This window comes from Cetorhinus maximus, chromosome 7, assembly GCF_964194155.1.
Source record: "Cetorhinus maximus chromosome 7, sCetMax3.hap1.1, whole genome shotgun sequence".
Taxonomy (NCBI): domain Eukaryota; kingdom Metazoa; phylum Chordata; class Chondrichthyes; order Lamniformes; family Cetorhinidae; genus Cetorhinus; species Cetorhinus maximus.
Window position 1 is genome coordinate 45,876,262 of NC_135885.1, and position 18,710 is coordinate 45,894,971.

General features: G+C 45.3%; 1 protein-coding gene across 2 annotated transcripts in view; it reads left to right on the top strand.

Moving 5' to 3' along the window:
* Positions 1-18,710, top strand: part of sacs (sacsin molecular chaperone) — a 148,872-nt gene that overhangs the window by 40,810 nt on the left and 89,352 nt on the right. For both annotated transcript variants that reach the window (XM_078545418.1, XM_078545419.1), the window contains 3 exons: positions 4,760-4,910; positions 17,238-17,328; positions 17,811-17,896. In XM_078545418.1, the coding sequence (XP_078401544.1) occupies positions 4,760-4,910; positions 17,238-17,328; positions 17,811-17,896 (328 nt within the window). The remainder of the gene's footprint in view (positions 1-4,759; positions 4,911-17,237; positions 17,329-17,810; positions 17,897-18,710) is intronic.

The following is an 18,710-nucleotide window of genomic DNA, read 5'->3' on the forward strand; positions in this document are numbered from 1 at the left end:
AGTTAAGAGTTATGGGGGACAGGCAGGAAAGTGGAGTTAAGCCCACAATCAGATCAACTATAATCTTTCTGAATTGTGGAATAGCCGCTCAAGCAGCCAAATGGCCTACTCTTGCTCCTATTTCTGATGTTCTTTTGACCTTGTGGGGCTGGTGGAGATTACAGAGATGGGGACAAATGAGGCCATTTATGGTCTTGAAAACAAAGATGAGAATTTAAAAAATGAGGCGTTGCTCAACTGGAAGACATCGTTGGTCAGCGAGAACAGGACATGTTGCAAGTTAGGATGTGTGCAGCAGAGCTTTGGATGACGTCAGATTTGAACACGGTAAAATGTGGGGGACCAGCCAGGAGTGTATTGGAATAGCCAAGTCTGGAAGTAGCAAAGGCATGAATGAGGGCTTCAGCTGCAGATGAACTGAGGCAGGGACAGAATGAGGCAGTGTTTCAGAAATGGAAATAGGCGGTGTTAGTGATGGTGTCGGAAGTTCAACTCGGGGTCAGATATGACGGCAAAACTGCGAACTGTCTAGTTCAGTCTCAGGGAGAGAGATGGAGTTGGTAGGTTCTTGTGACTCTCACTGAGGCTGACAATTTATTGGCAACGAGTACTGAATTCTGGTAAGCTTTTGATGTGGACTGGAGTGTATTAGGAACTTAGCTCCATCTCTGTGCCATAATAAGCAGGTGGAATTGGGCTGGGAGTGTGGGTAAGGTATTAAAATCTAGTATCCTGACCCAAACCCACCTCTAACTCGCCCATATCCGGCTTTAACAGAGACAGAAAGATGGGCAGGAGGCCAACCTGCTCCAATGAGGTGAACTGATACTTTAAATATTATAATGAGACTGTGAACCTCATTGTTATTCAAGATTTTAATACTTTAACCTCACTCCCAGCCCAATCCCACCTGGTTTTGAGGTTAAAATTCCCCCGATGTCTTTCCCCACAAGGGTCTGCAAGGCTTTCCCTCAGTACCACACCCAGACTTTAACATTGAGGAAGAGGAGCGATCACCTCTCCAATGCTTATTATGGCACAGAGATGGAGCTAAGTTCCGAATACACTCCAGTCCACGGGCCCTGACAGCATCCCAGCTGTAGTGCTGTGGACCTGTGCTCCAGAATGAACCATGCCCCTGGCAATTCCTCATGTATGTCACCCTGTCCACAAAAAGCAGGATAAATCCAATACTGCAGTTACCTCCCTATTAGCCTATCCCCAATAAAAAGCAAAGTGATCAACAGTGCCATCAAGTAGCACTTAGTGATAACCCAGTTCTGGTTCCACCAGAAGCATTCAGCTCAACATCGCATTGCAGTCTTGTCCAAATGTAAACAGAAGTCAATTTCAAGGGATGAGGTGAATATTGTGATTGGCAATACTTGACTGAGTGTGGCACTAAGGAGCTCAAGTTAAACTGAAGTCAATGGGGATCAGGAGAAAAGCTCTCCAATGGTTGGAGTCATAGCTAGCACAAAGGAAGATGGTTGTGGTTGTTGGAGATCAATCATCTCAGCCCCTGAGTATCGCTGCGGGAGCTCCTCAGGGCAGTTTACGAGCCAACCATCTTCGGTTCCTTATCAATGAGCTTTCTAGAGGTGTCAGCTGTGGCTCAGTTCATAGCACCCTCGCCTTTGAAACAGAGGGTTGTGGGTTCATGTCCCACTCCCGGAAACCAAGAACTGTGATTGTACTCAAAAGAGTTGCAATCTGTGACTGTTGATAACTCGAAAGAGTATCAATGAGCTTTCTTCCATCATAAGGTCAGAAGTGGGAATGCTAACTCTTGATGACATATTGTGAAGCTCCATTTGCAATTTGTTAGATAATGATGCACTCCATGCTCGCATGCAGCAAGACCTGGACAATGTCCAGATGTCAGCTGATGGCAATTAACTTTTGAGTCACACAAGTACCAGGCAATGACCATCTTTAACGAGAGAGTGTAAACACTTCCCTTGATTATCTATGACGTTAGCATTACTGAGTTTCCTACCATCAATATCCTGGAGGTCACCATTGACCAGATACTGAGCTGGAACAGGCATATAAGTGCCCTGGATTTGAGAGCAGGTCACATGTTGGGTAGTTTGCAGCAGGTGGCTCACATGGTTCCCCAAAGCCTCAGCATCACCTACAGGTAGGCTGCAACTTGTGAGTCACTTGCTCAAAAAAAAGGAAACCAATTTTTAGCCCTTAGTATTTAAATAAAGAGCTGAGTATTTAATTGTCACTCATGTATTACCTTCCCTGATTATGCACACACTCATTCTATACACTCAGCTAGCAGCAGGCATAGACACAATTCCAAATCTAAAATGTTAATGATTTTGAGTTAATACACACCAAAGGGTTTGCAGCGTTGATCTGAATTCTGTTGCTCTTCAGATGAGAGCTCTGCCCAGTGAAACTATTGTACTGCCAGTTACTGCTCAACATTCACATATGATAAGCAGCAAGAGGCAATGATGCACCAGAACTGCTTAGCAAATTACCCAGTTTGATAACTCTTGTATAATGAATGGCTATGAATTAAATATTTATGTTCAATTTCCATTATGGAATCAGTTTGTACTATTAAAGTGCTGAAAAGTATTAGTATTGTTCACATCTATTAAAAGAACATCTGTATGTGGTCTGCTGATCCATGGGATATGTCAATTTGCATGGTTGCTGTGGCACATTACTGGTTCAAGATGGTCTCATGGTCTGTCGTATTCAAAGGACATTGACATAAAATCATTTAATGTTTTTGTTGTGCCAGCTTAGTGTGGTTGATAGCACTCATGCTGTCTGCTATTCTCCAAACTTGAAATGACTGAGCTAGATATTTCCAAATCCCCAAATGAATGCATCTGTTGTATTATATTGCCAGTGCCATGTTGAGATATAAACCAGAGCTTCAGATATTACTTCATATGCTTTTTTACCTGGTTTCAGTAAATGGTCACTGGATAGGTTAGGCGTGTTCAGCATTCTGTAAATGCAGTGTAATATGCATGTGGCCAGCAGCTTGAGTAATGTGACAATGTGTGACTCAGTTTTAAAAAAAGTAAACAGCCAGACTTGTGACTTAGTTTGAAGTGAAACTATGAGAAGTTCTGTAACTTGGCCTTCTTCTGTGCTGTAGCTATTCTATGATAAATGAAGGAATGAAGCAGGGGGAGAAAACTGGGTACAAAGCAAGAAAGTAAAACATGAGTAAATGAGAGACAAGAAAAGGGAGCAACTAAAAAGAATTTCCATGTATTTTTCAATAAATAGATAGACAATGAATTATTTGGAAACTTGCTTTGCCTATTCAGCGATTTGAAAAAGAATCGCTTCGGTTTGATTCTAGATATTTCAAACACCATGGGCTGGATTTTTGCCAAGTCAGGGTGACTTGGGAGCCCTTTAAGAATGGCCGACAGATCCTGATTCCAGGATTTCTGACCCCATTCCTGGGCTTTCTGATTTTCAGGAGTTCCTTTACAGGGTATGAGCTGGTTTGGGTCAAAAGCCCGCAAATGGCACTCCCGAACTGGCTGGCTCCATCGCGGAGATAAGCATGTCTTACACCTCCGTAATTTTCATGGAGTCAGGCAAAGCTTTTAAAGAGTTGTTGTTCCCGGCACCTCAGAGATGTTGTGAATCACAGTCTGCATGAGGGGACCCTTTGAAAGGTGAGTTCAAAAGGTCATCCTTACACCTCCACATTCCCAGGTACGTCACCCCCACCCACCTGCCATTATGGCCCCTCATACCCCATATGCCAAGTTATACCCCTCCACCCATCCCTCATATGCCAAACAATGCCCCTCCATCCAACCCTCCATGCCAAGCTATGGCACTTCCATGCTCATTGGCCCACTATACGCTGTATAGAACCAACAAACCCAATAGTGACAATATGATGTATAAAAAAAGTTATTCATTCATTACTTTCCACTATGTAAAACAAAACCTTTTACTACAGCCCAATAAAAGTGTCAATCATCCAGATCCTTTAAAGTATTAATGAAAGAAACTGCAATCTCTTAAAACCTCTTAGCCTTTTATAAATAAAGTTGTGAAGTTGACAGCAGAGATCAGACAGTTAGAGCAATCAAGCAATGTTTTCTCCGGGACTTGGGTCTTTCAACAGAGTAATGGATTTTTGGACTCTCAGCCATGCCTCATTATAGAACCACATATGCAAAAGCATGCATACAATGTATAGTGGGTCAGTGGGCATGCAAATGCCATAGCTTAGCATGGGGGCATGAGGAGTCATATGGGGGTAGGTGGAGGGACATAGCTTGGGCATGTGGGACATGAGCTAGCATGGATGGGGCATAAGGAGTGTGTAGGGGGTGAGGAGGAAGGAGGGTTGGAGAGCCTTTCTGTTTTTGTTTTAACTGGGATGAGGTCCCACAGCACCAAGGTGAGCCTTTTAGACACCCAGCACCTGGCATCCCCTGTGGCTGCCTCCAACCTCTCTCAGGTCAGCTGGCCTGACTCTAGCACCCCCACCAGCAATGAAGATCCCGCCTTTGCAGGCGTTTTCTCCCGAGGCGGCGGGCTAAGCTGGAAATTTTCCCGACTCCCATTACCTGCCTCAATGACGAAAATCCAGGCCCATATGTGGGTAAAGCATAAAAGAATGTCAGTGTTTCAGTAAAGCTGATGTTTTCATGCCCCTAAACTTAACCTGTGATGCATCCAATTTGCAAAGCCACTTTTCTTTCACTGTATGTTGCATATACTGGAAGTGTTTTTGTTTTTTTGTTCAAAGGGTGTCAAAGGTAGCTGTTCTACATGAATACATTGGGAGAAGACTGTATGAGGTTATCCCTTCTACATCTGTTCAAGATATCAAGGAGTTAATCTATGTGGAAACAGACTTCCCTGTTTCGGAACAGCGGTTGCTGTACAATGGAAAAGAGGTAACCTTGACTTTGAACTGGATGTGGTGGTTGTGCAGCAATGTGACTTACTTTGTTCAATTATCTGTGAAGCCTTAAAGGAAAACTTAGCTCTTTCCTACACTGATGGGTAAAATGTGGCCATGCAGGGAGGAAGTTTCCCACAAAAATATTTTGTTTTACAGTAAGATCAATAGTAAAAGTATTCTCTGCTCATTTGATGAAACAGAGTGTCTGAGATTTAGATTTTATTTTCACTGCCAGAATGTTGTGCTATCTCTGCCTGTTCTGATTCACAATATCATGAAACATGGTCAACCTCTTCTCCCTTTTTATGGCCCATCTTAGTGAACTGCCTACACTTGGTTCCATTCCTGCCTGTCCAATGTCTTGAGCACACTTTTTCTAATCCTGCATGATCACCTTGGATGTTGATAAAAGTTTAATCTTTGGAAAGCTTCTGATCCTCAGTTATATGTTGTCCCTTGCTGACACCATCTGTTGGCATGAGGGCAGTTTCATATGCTGCTGGCACCCAGCTCTCCCCTCCACCTGAACTTTCTCCAACTCAACATTGGCAAGGCTAATCAATCTGTTTGGTTGCTGTGGGGAATTCTATAATGTGGTTTTGGATTCCATTCCCATCTGTAGGTATTCATTCAGGTTGAACCTGATGGTGGGCAAACTTGGTGTTCTGCTTAACTCCAAGCTGATTTTCTAGCAATATCCTATCCATCATCACAACTGTGTCTTTCTGCCTTGACAACATTGTCTCCCACTGTTGCCTTACTTCCCTCCTGCTGCTGAAACCTAGTCTATACCTCCAGCCTCTCCAGGCTGAGATTCTGTAATGCTCTGCTTTGCAGTCTCATTGGACACCATTCCATGAAAGTCCAACTCCTCAAAACTCCACTGCCCACATCCTGTCTTACATTAAGGTTTGCTCCTCTTTCACTTTGGTCGGTGCAATCATGTGTTGCCTCCCCACCAATACTCTTGTTGTTAACAAATTCCCTATGCTGGAGACCCAGATCAGCCATGAACTAATACAATAGTAGAATAGGCTCAAGGCACTGTGTGGCCTTGTTCCTATGTATAACATATTTCTCCACTTCCCTGGGAAAATAGTTAAGCACCCATCAAAATAATAATTGGGAATATCAATGCTTCAGAATCTGGATTAGTGCATTCTGAAATCAGGAGCAGTAGTTTTCTCTGTTCTCATGGGCCAGCAACCATCTCCCTCCCCCATCGCCACCACCCCCACCAAAACATCTATTTGTATCCCACATTTACTGTTAGATTTTTTAAAATGAGAAACCAAAATGAGGGCTGAGGCTCATGGTGGAGGAGGCAGAAAGACTGAAAACAACAAGCAGATAAATAGAGGACTACTGCAGTGCTTCTCAAAGTGGTGGGGTGGCCTTCAGCTGCTGAGTAGTGGGTTGGTTGGTTAGAGGGGGGCAGGGGTGGGTGGGTTGTGGCCTACACCTAATACCAGTGTATTATTTTTCTTCCTGCAATGCAAGAATATGCTTTATATACAACACAGTCAAAAATGTTTACTTTTGGAATTAAAGGGTATATCTATCCTTTTTGCAATACACTTTTTTTGTAATTCTTGGCTGTAATTGGGAAGTCTAATCCAATATGCTTGGTGCAATTATTAGAACTCTGCAATTACTTATTTGAAATCCAGCCTACCCACACAGATAGTTCTGAGTGAATCTTATCAACTGCACACTTTGTAAACCTAGTTTGACTGAAACACCTACCTTTTCACAGCTGTTTTTTGCAGCAGGAATTGGGCTGCAAAGGTCTGTCCGTTGAGCAACACACTCCAATAGAAAAAAGCGTGAAGTTTTAAAGGAACCTCACAGCTGTTAGCAATCTCCCCGAGCCCAAGGCAGCCATTGCTGCAATAATGAATGATCTGTTCCAGATTTGGAAGTTGAAGTCTTCTAAATTTGTATGATGTCCAAATGAACAGACTACATGAAATGTTAGTAATTTGTTCTTGGCAAATGTGTTTCACATAATTACTGCAAAGGTTAAGATAATAATTGAATGAAATTTTGCCAAATTCTGCCAATTTACAATGCTTATAATGGGATTTTGTCGTTTGCAGCATTACTTTTTCTTTTTAAGTTATGATATAGGTAAAGCACTGCAGCATTCAAGTGAAGATTCATTTTACACATCTGCATGAGTTGTGGAACATAGAAGCATAGCACATTGCAGCAGAGAAACAAGGCACTCAGTCCATCAGATCTGCGCATTGTTTTTCTCTGGATGAACCACCTAGTCTCTTTTTTTATTCATTCAGTAGATGTGTGTCATTGGCAAGGCCTCGGTGCCTTGTTTGTTGCCCATCCAAAATTGCCTTTGAGAAGCTGGCAGTGAGCCACTTTCTTGAACTACTGCGACCCATGTGGTGTAGGTACACCTACAGTGCAGTTAATTAGGGCGTTCTAGGATTTTGATCCAGTAAGAATGAAGGAACAGCAATATATTTCCAATTCTGGATGCTGTGTGACTTGGAGGAGAAGTTGTAGTCTGTTGTCTCCTTATTGGCCTGCTGCCCTTGTCTTTCTATCTAGTTGTGATCACAGGTTGGGAAGGTGCTGTTGAAGAAGCCTTCACAGGTTACTGCAGTGCACCTTGTACATGCTTCACACTGCAGATACGATGTGTAGCAGTGGAGGGAATGAATGTTTAAGGTTGTGGGTGTTATGTTCCAGAAAGCCAGTTAGTGAAGGATAAAATTGGGACCAATATTTACATACTTTTATAAGCATTTACTTATAGAGCTACACATTACAAGAATGTACCTCCTAACCCAATCCCCATTGTTTCAGTCTGTGTCTTTATGTAGGGACACAAGTCAATCCCCAGTTAATGCTCACCACTTGCATACAATTCACCACAATTAATATACAATTAACAATAGATGGGATGCCAATCAATCAGGTTATTTTGTCCTGAATTGTGTTGAGTTTTTTCAGTGTTCCTGAAGCTGCACTCACCTGGGCAAGTGGAGAGTATTCATACTTTGGACTTGTGCCTTGTAAATGGTGGAGAGGCTTTGGGGAGTCAGCAGGCGAGTTACTCGCTATGGAATACCCAACTTCTGACCTGCTCTTGTAGCTACAATATCTATGTGGCTGGTCCAGTTATCTTTCTGGTCAATTGTGATGTTCAGGTTGTTGATGGTGGGGAATTTGATGATGGCAATGCCACTGAATGTCAAGGGGAACTGGTTGGACTCTGTTATTGATGGTGGTCATTGCCTGGCACTTGTGTGGTGCAAATGTTACTAGACACTTGGACAGTATTCAGACTTGAAGCTGCTAAGTCTTGCTGCATGTAGGCACAAGAGCTGAAGAGTTGTGAATGGAACTAAACGCTGTGCAATCATCAGTGAACAATACAACCCTGACCTTATAATGGAGGGAAGGTTTTTGATACAGTAGCTGAAGATTATTGAGCCTAGGAAACTGCCCTGAGGAATTCCTGCAGTGATGTTCTGGGTCTAAAATGATTGACCTCCAACAACCACTACCATCTTCCTTTGTACTAAGTACAACTTCAGACTGTGTAAAATTTTCCTCCTGACTCCCACTGGCTTCAGTTTTAAGAGCTTCTTTATACCACATTCAGTCAAACGCTGCCTTGATGTCCAGGGCAGTCACTCTCACCTCACCTCTGGAATTTGGCTCTTTTGCCAGTGTTTGGGATAAGGCTATAATGAGGTCTGGAGTTGAATGATGCTGGCAGAACACAAAACTGAGCATCTTTGAGCAGATTATTTATGAGTATGTGCCACTTGAAAACATTGTCGATGACACCTTTCATCACTTTGCTGGCTCAGGATAGACTGATAGGGTGATAACTGGGTGGAATGGATTTGCCCTGCTTTTTGTAGACAGGACATACCTGAGCATTTTCCACTTTGTTGGTTAGATGCCAGTGTTATAGCTGTACTGAAACAGTGGACATGGAATTTAATGCCCCCCAAGTGGCAAGTTTAGAGGTGGGGGGAGTGCATGGTGTGAACCCGCTGCTTTCCTGCTCTCGCCCGATTAAGTCCGGGATGGGAAGGCTTGTGGATGGCTCTTAAGTGGGCAATTAATCCCCCCGGTGGTATTTAACCAGTGGCGGGCGGATGAGTTGCCATGCGAAGGAATCAAAAAGCAAACCCTATAAGTGCCTGCGAGAGACTTGGCATCGGGAAGGGGGAGGGGGGTTGCGGTGGGCGCTGAAGGTCACTCCCCTTTCCCTTCTTCTGAACTCACTCCATCCCTAGCCTGTGACCACCCCCTAACCTGCAATCCCCATCTTGCCCTCACTCAGCTGTGGTGTGTGCATTACTGGCAGCAGCCACCACTCCTAGTGGCGCTGATGGGCGTTGGAGTGCTGCTGGTCTCTGACTGACCAGCAGCACTCACCTGATAGCCACTTAATTCTGACAGGCCTCCGCCAACAGGGGCAATGCGGGGCTTTTGCCAGTTCTCCAGCCGGCAGGCAAGACCCCTGTTGCCAACATTAAATTTCACTCTCGGGCCGAAATTTTACGGCAGCAGGATTTTACGTTCCCGCCGAAACCAATGAGGTTTAGAATGTCTCGCCGCATTTTACGGCCCCGTCCCCCCCGAAACGGGGCCGTAAAATTCTGCCCTAGGAGCCTGATCCTACTCTTCTGTTAACTTGGCAAACATTTTCATTTACCTTTTTAAAGTAAATGTCTAATTGTCCTACATTAATCCTTCATTACAATTTAGACTGTACTTCAAAAATACTTCATTGGTTGTAAAACGCTTTGGGACTTCCTAAGGTTATTAAAGGTCATCCTTTTCTTTCTTTTAGTTTCCTTTGGAAATAATTTATAGATTCAGCTTCAAAAACATTTTGAGGGAGAGAATTCCACATTCTAACCACGCTCTGTATAAAGATTATTGTTTTGCTTAAATCCTTTTGGGATTATTTTTAATTTGAGGCATCTTCTAGTCGACCAAAACGGTTTGTCTTTGTTTTACAAATTTTTGTTGATCTTGGAGACTTCTATTAAGTCAACATTTTATCTTCTCAGCTCCAGCGAAGAACTTCCCAAGTCTCTTTTCATAACTGCAATTTCTCATCCCTGGTACCACCCTAATGAATCTACACTGCACCTTTTTCACTGCTCTTCTAACCTTTATATAATAGATTACGCCAAACTGAACGCTATACTCCCAACCATGACTGAATTAACATCAAATTCAACATTACCTCCTTGTTTTTGTACTTTATGTCCCTAGGAACAAAACCATGAAGATTTCATTTTCACATTTCTGGTCTTATGTAGTTTCCAGCACGTGTAAATGCACCTTACTGTGAACCCGATTGACAACCCTAAATTGCTTGTCAGCGCAATTGAGGATTATTTAGCAAATGGATTGGACAACATTTGCTGAATAATCCTCAGTGGGCTAAGAATTACGCTGAAAACCAGTTTAGGATTGTACACACATTGCACCTGTTTCAGCTAAACAAAATAAGTGACAGTCATTCACTGACTCATTCCTCAGGGCAATCAGGATCAAGCTGCCTGGTTTAAATTTCAAACAATGCTTGGAAATTAACTGTCAGTCACCATCACTGGTGCATTCTCCATGGCAACACCTCTACCAATCAGACTCCACTTTCCAACTAATCAGCACTCTCTTCTCATACATTATAAGTTGTTGTTTTCCCCTTATATAGGTATTCTTGTGAAGTGTCCTGATGACTGCAAGACAAAAAGCTTCGACACGTCTCTGAGCGATATACTTAGTTGTGCAAATTAGCTAGTCAAATGTGAGTTAAGGAAGGTAAGGTCAAATAGAGGGAAGGTAGGGTCAGAGCATCATGATTACTGAGCAGTGGGTGGCAGGGAGGCTGTTGGTTATTTGTGAGGAACACTGGTTCACTCTTGATCTGCTGGGATCTATGGAGATGGGAAGATATGGAGGAGTGAACCTACAACAATGAAGCTCATGTATTTTGATACTTCTTCAGCTCCAGGACATCCCATATATTATTTGGAATAGCATATGTCCCACAGGTGTTTTGCATACACTTTTGGTGGGAGGAATTGGGTTGTGCCATAGGGTAGAATTTTTCTGTCGGCGTGCAGGGGGCAGGACCCGCACGCCGCCGCGTAAAATGCGCGGTGACATTGGGCGTGCGTCCCAATGTCACCGCCCGCCATCGCGATATTTCGGTGGGCAGGCGTGCGTGCGATGATGACCGTAGCGCGACTGCCATTAATTTTTGGGCCACTTAAGGCCCTTGAGGTTCCAATTGACTTGGATTTTAAGGCGCTCGTGCGATCTTCGGCTCGTCGCACGGGTGCAATGGGCAGGCGGGCATTAGAAATTTGCATGAAGCTCATCCACAGGTGGGAGAAGAGGGCTCAGTGGGTTTGCGAATCCAGACATTTAAAATTTACGGCTCAGAAGTTAGTGAAACTTTCCTATATGAGGTGGAAAAGTTGCAAACGCATAGCAGCTGCTTGGCCTGCACTCATAACCTTCAGGTCAGCACTTTTCACTGAGGATTTGTTTTGGGGCCTATAGGTTTCAGGAAGCCTCCCTGAGCCTGGGAATTGGAGGTGATCTCTCCACAGGAGGCACTTCCTCTGAGGAGGAAGGGAGGGCTAGAAGCGGGAGGGGGCCAGGAATGCACATTCAGCCTGCAGGGGAGCCATCTTTGGGAGGACAGGTGCAGGCACAAGGGGCGCAGGGCCAAGAGGTAGCCCAAGGCGCAAGGGGCTGCAGAAAATGGCACTATCCTGCCATCAGGGTATACAGAGCGCGAAGCACCTACCTCAATATGTTCGAGGTCCAGTGCCGAAGGAGGCTTTGTCTGTCAAGGGAGACAGTCAACTATATCTGTCAGATGATTGGTTCAGAGATCTCAGCTAACTGTGTGGGTGGACACCCCATGCCAATGGCTCTAAAGGTCACAGCTGCTCTCAACTTCTATGCCTCCGGCTCTTTCCAAGGGTCTGTGGCTGATCTTTGCGGTGTCTCCCAATCGGCTGTCCAGACTTGTGTCAAGCAGGTTACAAATGCTCTGTTCAGGCATGCATTGACCTTCATCCACTACCACAGGGACGAGGCCAGCCAGACAGAGTGAGCCGGAGGTTTCGCGGCCATTGCTGGCTTCCCCCGCGTCCAGGGAGCAATAGACTGCACACATGTGGCCATCAAGGCGCCAGCAGGTGAGGCCGGTGCCTTCATCAACAGGAAGGGCTTCCACTCCATGAACGTGCAAATAGTGTGTGATCACAGGATGCTGATTCTATAAGTCTGTGCAAGGTACCCAGGCAGTTCCCACGATGCCTACATCTTCAGACACTCGCAGGTTCCAGGGCTCTTCAGTGCTCCAGCCCGGCTGGATGGATGGCTGCTGGGTGACAAGGGCTATTCCCTCAGAAGGTGGCTCATGACGCCTCTCCGCCATCCAAGAACAGAAGCTGAGCAGCGGTATAATAGAAGTCACGCCTCCGCAAGGGCTGTGGTGGAGAGAGCCATTGGCCTTCTCAAAATGTGCTTCAGATGCCTGGACCGTTCTGGGGGCGCACTCCAGTATCCCCCAGATCGAGTGTCATTGATAGTGGTTGCATGCTGCGCTCTCCATAATCTTGCATTGCAAAAGGGGGGGGAAGCTGTGATGAAGAAGATGCAGACAGAGTGGCTGCAGCTGAACATGATGAGTTCAGCAGGGAGTCCTAGGACGAGAACGCACAGGGAAATGATCAGGGGGCACAGGCTGACATGGGCATGCTTCAGGGAGGCAGGGACACCCGGACGTTCTGATCCAAGGAACCTTTAGTTAGCACAGCACATATGGATCTGCAACACAAGCCTGTCTTGTAGCCTCCAGCCTGGAGACCTTAGTGCAAAATCTGCCTGGATAGGAGCATTGATGATGGGCCCAATCAATAAATGTAAATGACACACAAATCACTCATCAAATCTTAGGAATCCATGCGCCTGTCCAAGAAAAAGAGGCACCCCCAGACATTTTAGACAACATAATTTAATGCTGTAACAAAAGTCTCTTGACATAACAGAAATAAAATGGTGTTGCACTTCACACACAATCAGAAGGAACTCATAGGGGGGCCAACAAAAAACCACCAGTGATGAACCCGGGGTGTGCCTAAGGTGCCTTTATCTTACGTTTGTGGGTGCTACGTCTTTGTGGTGCCCCCTCGCTGGCACTGGCATCTGAGACAGCCTGCTCTCTCTGATGTCCTGTTGGCCTCAATGACCTTGGCGGACGTCCTCTGGCCCGTCCAGCCTGTGCTGGCCCCACCTTGGGAGGGAGCTGCCAGCTCCACAGCTGGCATCTCCCCAGTTGTTGCAGCCTCATTGGGTGCCATGGTCACTGGCAGAGAGGTGGAGGAGCTGCCGCCCTCATCTAGAGCACCCTGAGAGGCGCCAGCAGAGAAGACAGGCAGCTGCTCCGCCGACGTGAGGTACGTTTGGCCCTCCCTGCTCACTGTAGATGGATGGGCACCGAGGTGAGATACCTGGTGCCCAAACCATTGCCCACACGGGCACTGACCAGATGAAGTCAATGCCCCTGTGAGGGATTACAGGTCCGAGTGCAACCCCAGGAACCCCTGATCCCGACCCTGGAACTGCCTCTCCATGAGAGTCTCCACTCTCTCCATGGAGGAAGCTTGGCGCTCAGCCATGATGCTCAATGCATCGGCTATGGTCCGCACAGACCCCTCCACCACTGACACCAAGCCAAGCACAGCCTCATGTATCTCCACCAGATGGTCCCGCACGCCCGGCCTCATCTCATCAGTTGGCTGCATCAGCGACAACTCCAGAGGCTCATCATCTGCCACAGACTGAGCATGTGCCTGGGCCCCTGCAGTCCTCCGAATGCTGGCGCCATCGGCACTCTCTGTCTCCGCCAGCTCCTCCAGTGACTGTGAAGTGCCCTCACCGCTGTGACCCAGGACACTAGCCGAAGATATGATGCCCACCGAGGTGCCAGTATCTGCGCTGGTGCCTGTCTGGCAGAGATGGTGCGACACTTCTAATGGTGCAACTTCACGCCCCTCAGGTGTCAGAGGGGGCCCTTGCTGCTCCGGGTCCTGGCCGTGCTCCGCTGACGCTGAACGGAAGAGTAAGGAAATTCGATCAGTTAACCTGCGGACAATGTCAACGTACATGCCTGTCCCCTGGATCATCATGCGCTCATCATTCCACACACATTGGGCAAGCCATGTTGGTTATGTCACTCACTCAACAATTAGCACTGCCACGGATGTTGGGAGACTACTGGTGATGTGAGTGCTGACCATACATACCTGCCCGTGGAAGCCCAGCCTCTCTGGCTCCTGTGGACCTGGGCACGTGGCGCCTCTCCAGGTTGAGGGCCTCCTGTTCAAAACAGCTAAGCAGCAAAATCTGGCCTGGCCCACCACCAGTCCTCAGCCGCTTGGCGTTGTTATGAGAATTCTTCTTCTGGAAATGAAAAAATAGCATTGATAATTGATACTTGTACCGTCAATCACCTGGCGGCTGGCCCACCCCAAGCCCAGTTGCCCATTTCAGGGGTGCAGTGCATCCTTCCCCCGCTGCTGGCCAGCAATTTCACAAATATGCCAGTTGTGTCCTTCCGCCGCCACCCGCCCTTGGCTACATGCTGCCTTCATCACAGTTGGGAGCTGCCGTTGCAAGGAGGCACAATGACATGGAGCGCAGAGGGCAGCACATTCATCTGTGCCTCGCCACCTTGAACATCCCCTCCCATCATGTCATCACCCTGACTTCGACATGTCCTGGAGTTCGAGCAGTGCACCTGGGTGCAGATCCTCCAGGTTGCTCCGACCACAGTCATGTGGGTCTCAGTCCACCACATGCTGCGGGTGCAGAACCCATCTCATCACCACCCTCTCAGGCTGACCAATGCATAGGGAATATCTGTTGGGCCACCCAGCTAAGGGCACATGCCGTCAATGACTCATTGCACTCAGACATGGGTGGGGTGCCAGCGGGGGAGAAGGTTACATGATGGGTGAAGTGAATGATGCCAACATGCTACTCACCCATCCCGTGCGCAGCAGGTCATTGAAGTGTTTGCGGCACTGGGTCCATGAGCGCCGCATCACGTCGTGGGAGCTCACGACCTCCGCAAACTCCTCCGACGCACACGTCGTCAAATGGGGTGGCCTCCTCCTCCCGTCCTCAGGGACAAGCACCTCCCGCCGTGCTGCCACCTCCTCGAGGAGGGCAGCAAGGCACTTGTCTGAAAACCTGGGCGTGCAGTGACCATCCGCCCTACCCTCCTGCATGGTTAGCCTCGATATGACTTGGCCCCGACCTCTGGCCATGTACAGCAGCCTTGGAGCGGTTGCAGATTGGCCTTTAAACAGGCCGCCGGGTCGCCATTTGACCCGGTGGCGATTGCCGATCCGCCTCCCCCTGCCCACTCCCGCCATCCCCGGGAGTCGCCAAACGCGCTGGGTGGGCCTTAGTTGGCCTGCCCGCATAAAATGGTGGCGCAGCCCCGATCGTTGGTAGTGATTGGGTCCGCAACTGCTCCCACACGCCCCGCCCGACATGGGGAAAATTATCCCCATAACTATGTTGGGAGTAGTGGTGGTTCCTTGTTAGATGGGAAACAAGCTTACAAGTAGCAGCTTTATTTTCTACAGTGTTGATCCTTGGTGTGACGCAAGCAAAGGGTATTGGCAATGCATTTTCCAGAGGAGCCATTGGCTTGTCCTCAGGGTTAGGAGTCCAGATGATTGATTTTCTCCCCCTTTTCCCCACTTGAGTTATGGCACACTGAGTCCATTTACAGGACCGTTTGACTGGTATCAGTTGTGTGAATGAAACATTTTGTATCAATAAACCAACAAAATCATAGCAGGACATAACATTTACTTTTTATTCCAGAGAATTTCTTGTGAATTATTTACTTAGATGTTACCTAGTGTCAACTTTTGTCACTGTGTCTGCACCAAACCTTCCAGATGAGCAATAGCATGATTACAATCTTATGCCTTAATCTCAACCTCAAAATAACACACAACTGCATCAGGGTATTCATTTCTTCACTCTACCGGTTCCAGAATCCGAGAAAAAATATCTCAAATGCATGTTAATTTAAATTTAATTATATGCAGTTAAGGTTGAAATTATCCAAATATATTTCACATAAGGTTGTTGCATCTATCAGTCTGTAAAAAAATTATGTGATAATAACCTATGTCACCTAATTCCCCCCAATTAACAATCACAGAGATAATACTGATAATTTCTGAAACCCTCTTGCAGCTCACCATAGGAGTTATAATACGAAGCTTATCATTTAGGGTTCTCTCATTTCCATGTCTTAGCCCACTTCTATATGCTGCTAACTTTCTTCACTCTCCATTTTATCAACATGTCCATTAGTTCTCCAAATTTTCCTCCCCTTTCTTGTATTCTCACTACTTTGATATCAAGAGCAATCTTACAATTTGCTAATCTGAGTATTAACTAGCTAGCTTCTTTCCTGCTTCAACAGCAACAGATTTCTTGGTTTCCTTCCCCCTTCAAGGTCATGATATTTGGCTCCTAAGCTTAGCATCACCTATACACTATTTTTTGACTTCCTTTACCCAATTCCTCTTTCCCACAATGATGGTGTCCCCCACTAAGGATGTTGGCAATTCATTTAGGTTTCTTAATTATCTTAAAGATGTACCAGACTGTAGCTTCTTCTAATGTGTACAATAGCATCTAAATTTAGTGGGACAATAAGAATTCCTTAGCAGTCTTGAGCAGACTCAACTGCCAGCCTGGGGATTAGTTCAAATTCCAGATTTGGAGTAATTTAAGTACAGATTTTGAGTCCCATCTCATTGCTAACTTTTGTCTCTTTCGTTCTCCAAGCCAAAGCTTTGCAACCACAAATCACCATCGATTTAGGTCCAGTCCTCTGGAAATTTGATTGCACTGCTCACTTTTACATGGAAAGTCATTCATTTTCAAATGCTACCAAGTAATGCTAGTTTAGTTAAAATCATTAAATTAAATAAGTAAATAAATAACATTAATGGTGATGCCCTTTAAGGGAAATCTAGTCTGCAATGTTTATATATCTTAATATAATGGACTTTCTATTTCTGCTTCAGTCTGTATTCATGTCAATTTGAATTGCTGCTGCAGTTGTATGCATCAGGAAATTTGATAGAATACTCATGATCAAGGTTCACACGAGCATTTAATTTGTCTGTACTTTTGCTTCTTAATTTTAATGTATTCATTCAAACATTGGATCACTGGCATTTTATCCTGTTCTCTCCATTAGTTGTATGACTCAGCACAGATTGGGAGTTTGTTACAATCTGGAACCTCTGAGATTAACTTGACTCTACAAGGAAGAGGACTTAAGGGAGGAGGTAATCAATTGACTTACAGTATGTGATTCTCATTAGTGTAAATAAGGATGACTATGGTAACTTAATTTTAATGCAAGTATATCTGTTCTGTAACAGAATAACTGTGGTAAATTCACTGCTGCAGATCTACGACAATTTCGAATCGATCTTGGGTGATCACAATGCAGTGGCATTAAATCATCAAATCCTCTCGCTATCCTGAAATGCCTGGATGGTTAAAACAAAAATTTTTATAGCAATTTTTGGCCTTGATATTTTTGGAATCAGTCCATTTTAACTGCTTTCCTATTCCTTTTCTGTTGATCAGGGAGAATTAAAATTCCTCTCTTGTCACCACATGACTAACCATAAAACTTTATATATGCAGTAGTAAATCTTCTTTCAAAGTGAATGCATATATTTTAATACTGTGATAGGACCAAACACTAACAAAATCTTGATATGTAATTCAATGTGCTGAATCCTGCGTTTGCCTTTAACAGGCAAATTTGGACAAACAACACCACCACTTGTAGATTTCCTTAAGGATATTCTGAGGAGGTATCCAGAGGGAGGACAGATTCTTAAGGTGAGCATCTTTCTAACTTGTTCAGCCCAATTAAAATCGCAGTGTGACATTGCAAATGCTTTTGGATGCCATACTCAAATGAAACATTGGAAAGGGTTGAAAGAATAGCAACAAGAATGTAAGGAGCTTTGAGAGGTTGAGCTACCTGCTGTGCTGGTGAAGGGATGGGGAAGAGGACTGAGCAGAGAACTTAGATGCAATATTTATTTAAATCTTCAAATGGATTGGCAAATGGAGGACAATTTCTTTACTGCACCAGGAGAAAAGAATTGAAATCCGCTTTTAGGTGAATGTAATTTAAAGGGTAACTACTCTTTGGTTAGAAGGGTTTAAATAAATGATCTGGCATCCGTTGGAGTGAATGCAGATGTTAAAAGTAGAGAATTACTGGAGAGTACAAGAATTTGGGTTAAAGAAATTAGTGATTAGAATGGGATGAATAGTGTTTACATTATTTCATTGCAGCATCCTCTGAATTGATTAGTGTACCAATGGGACATCTTGTAAAGTTGTTACAAAATTGTGAAAATTTCAAAGCCCACTGAGGTACCTTTGTTGGGTAACAAACCCAAGATGCATTACTGTATTAAATATGTTCCTTCATAAGTAAGACATTGGGCTGGATTCTATGGCTTCACCATGGGGCGTGTTTTTGATGGGCGGGGCACGTAAAATATGACAGGTGGTTGCCCATCACCTTCCCGCCCATTCCCAACCCGTTGCCCATAAAATGATGGGCGAGCATGTGCTAAAATCGACAGCCTGCCTGCCATTTGTAGAAAAATAATTAACGGGCAATTGAGCTTGTTAAGCC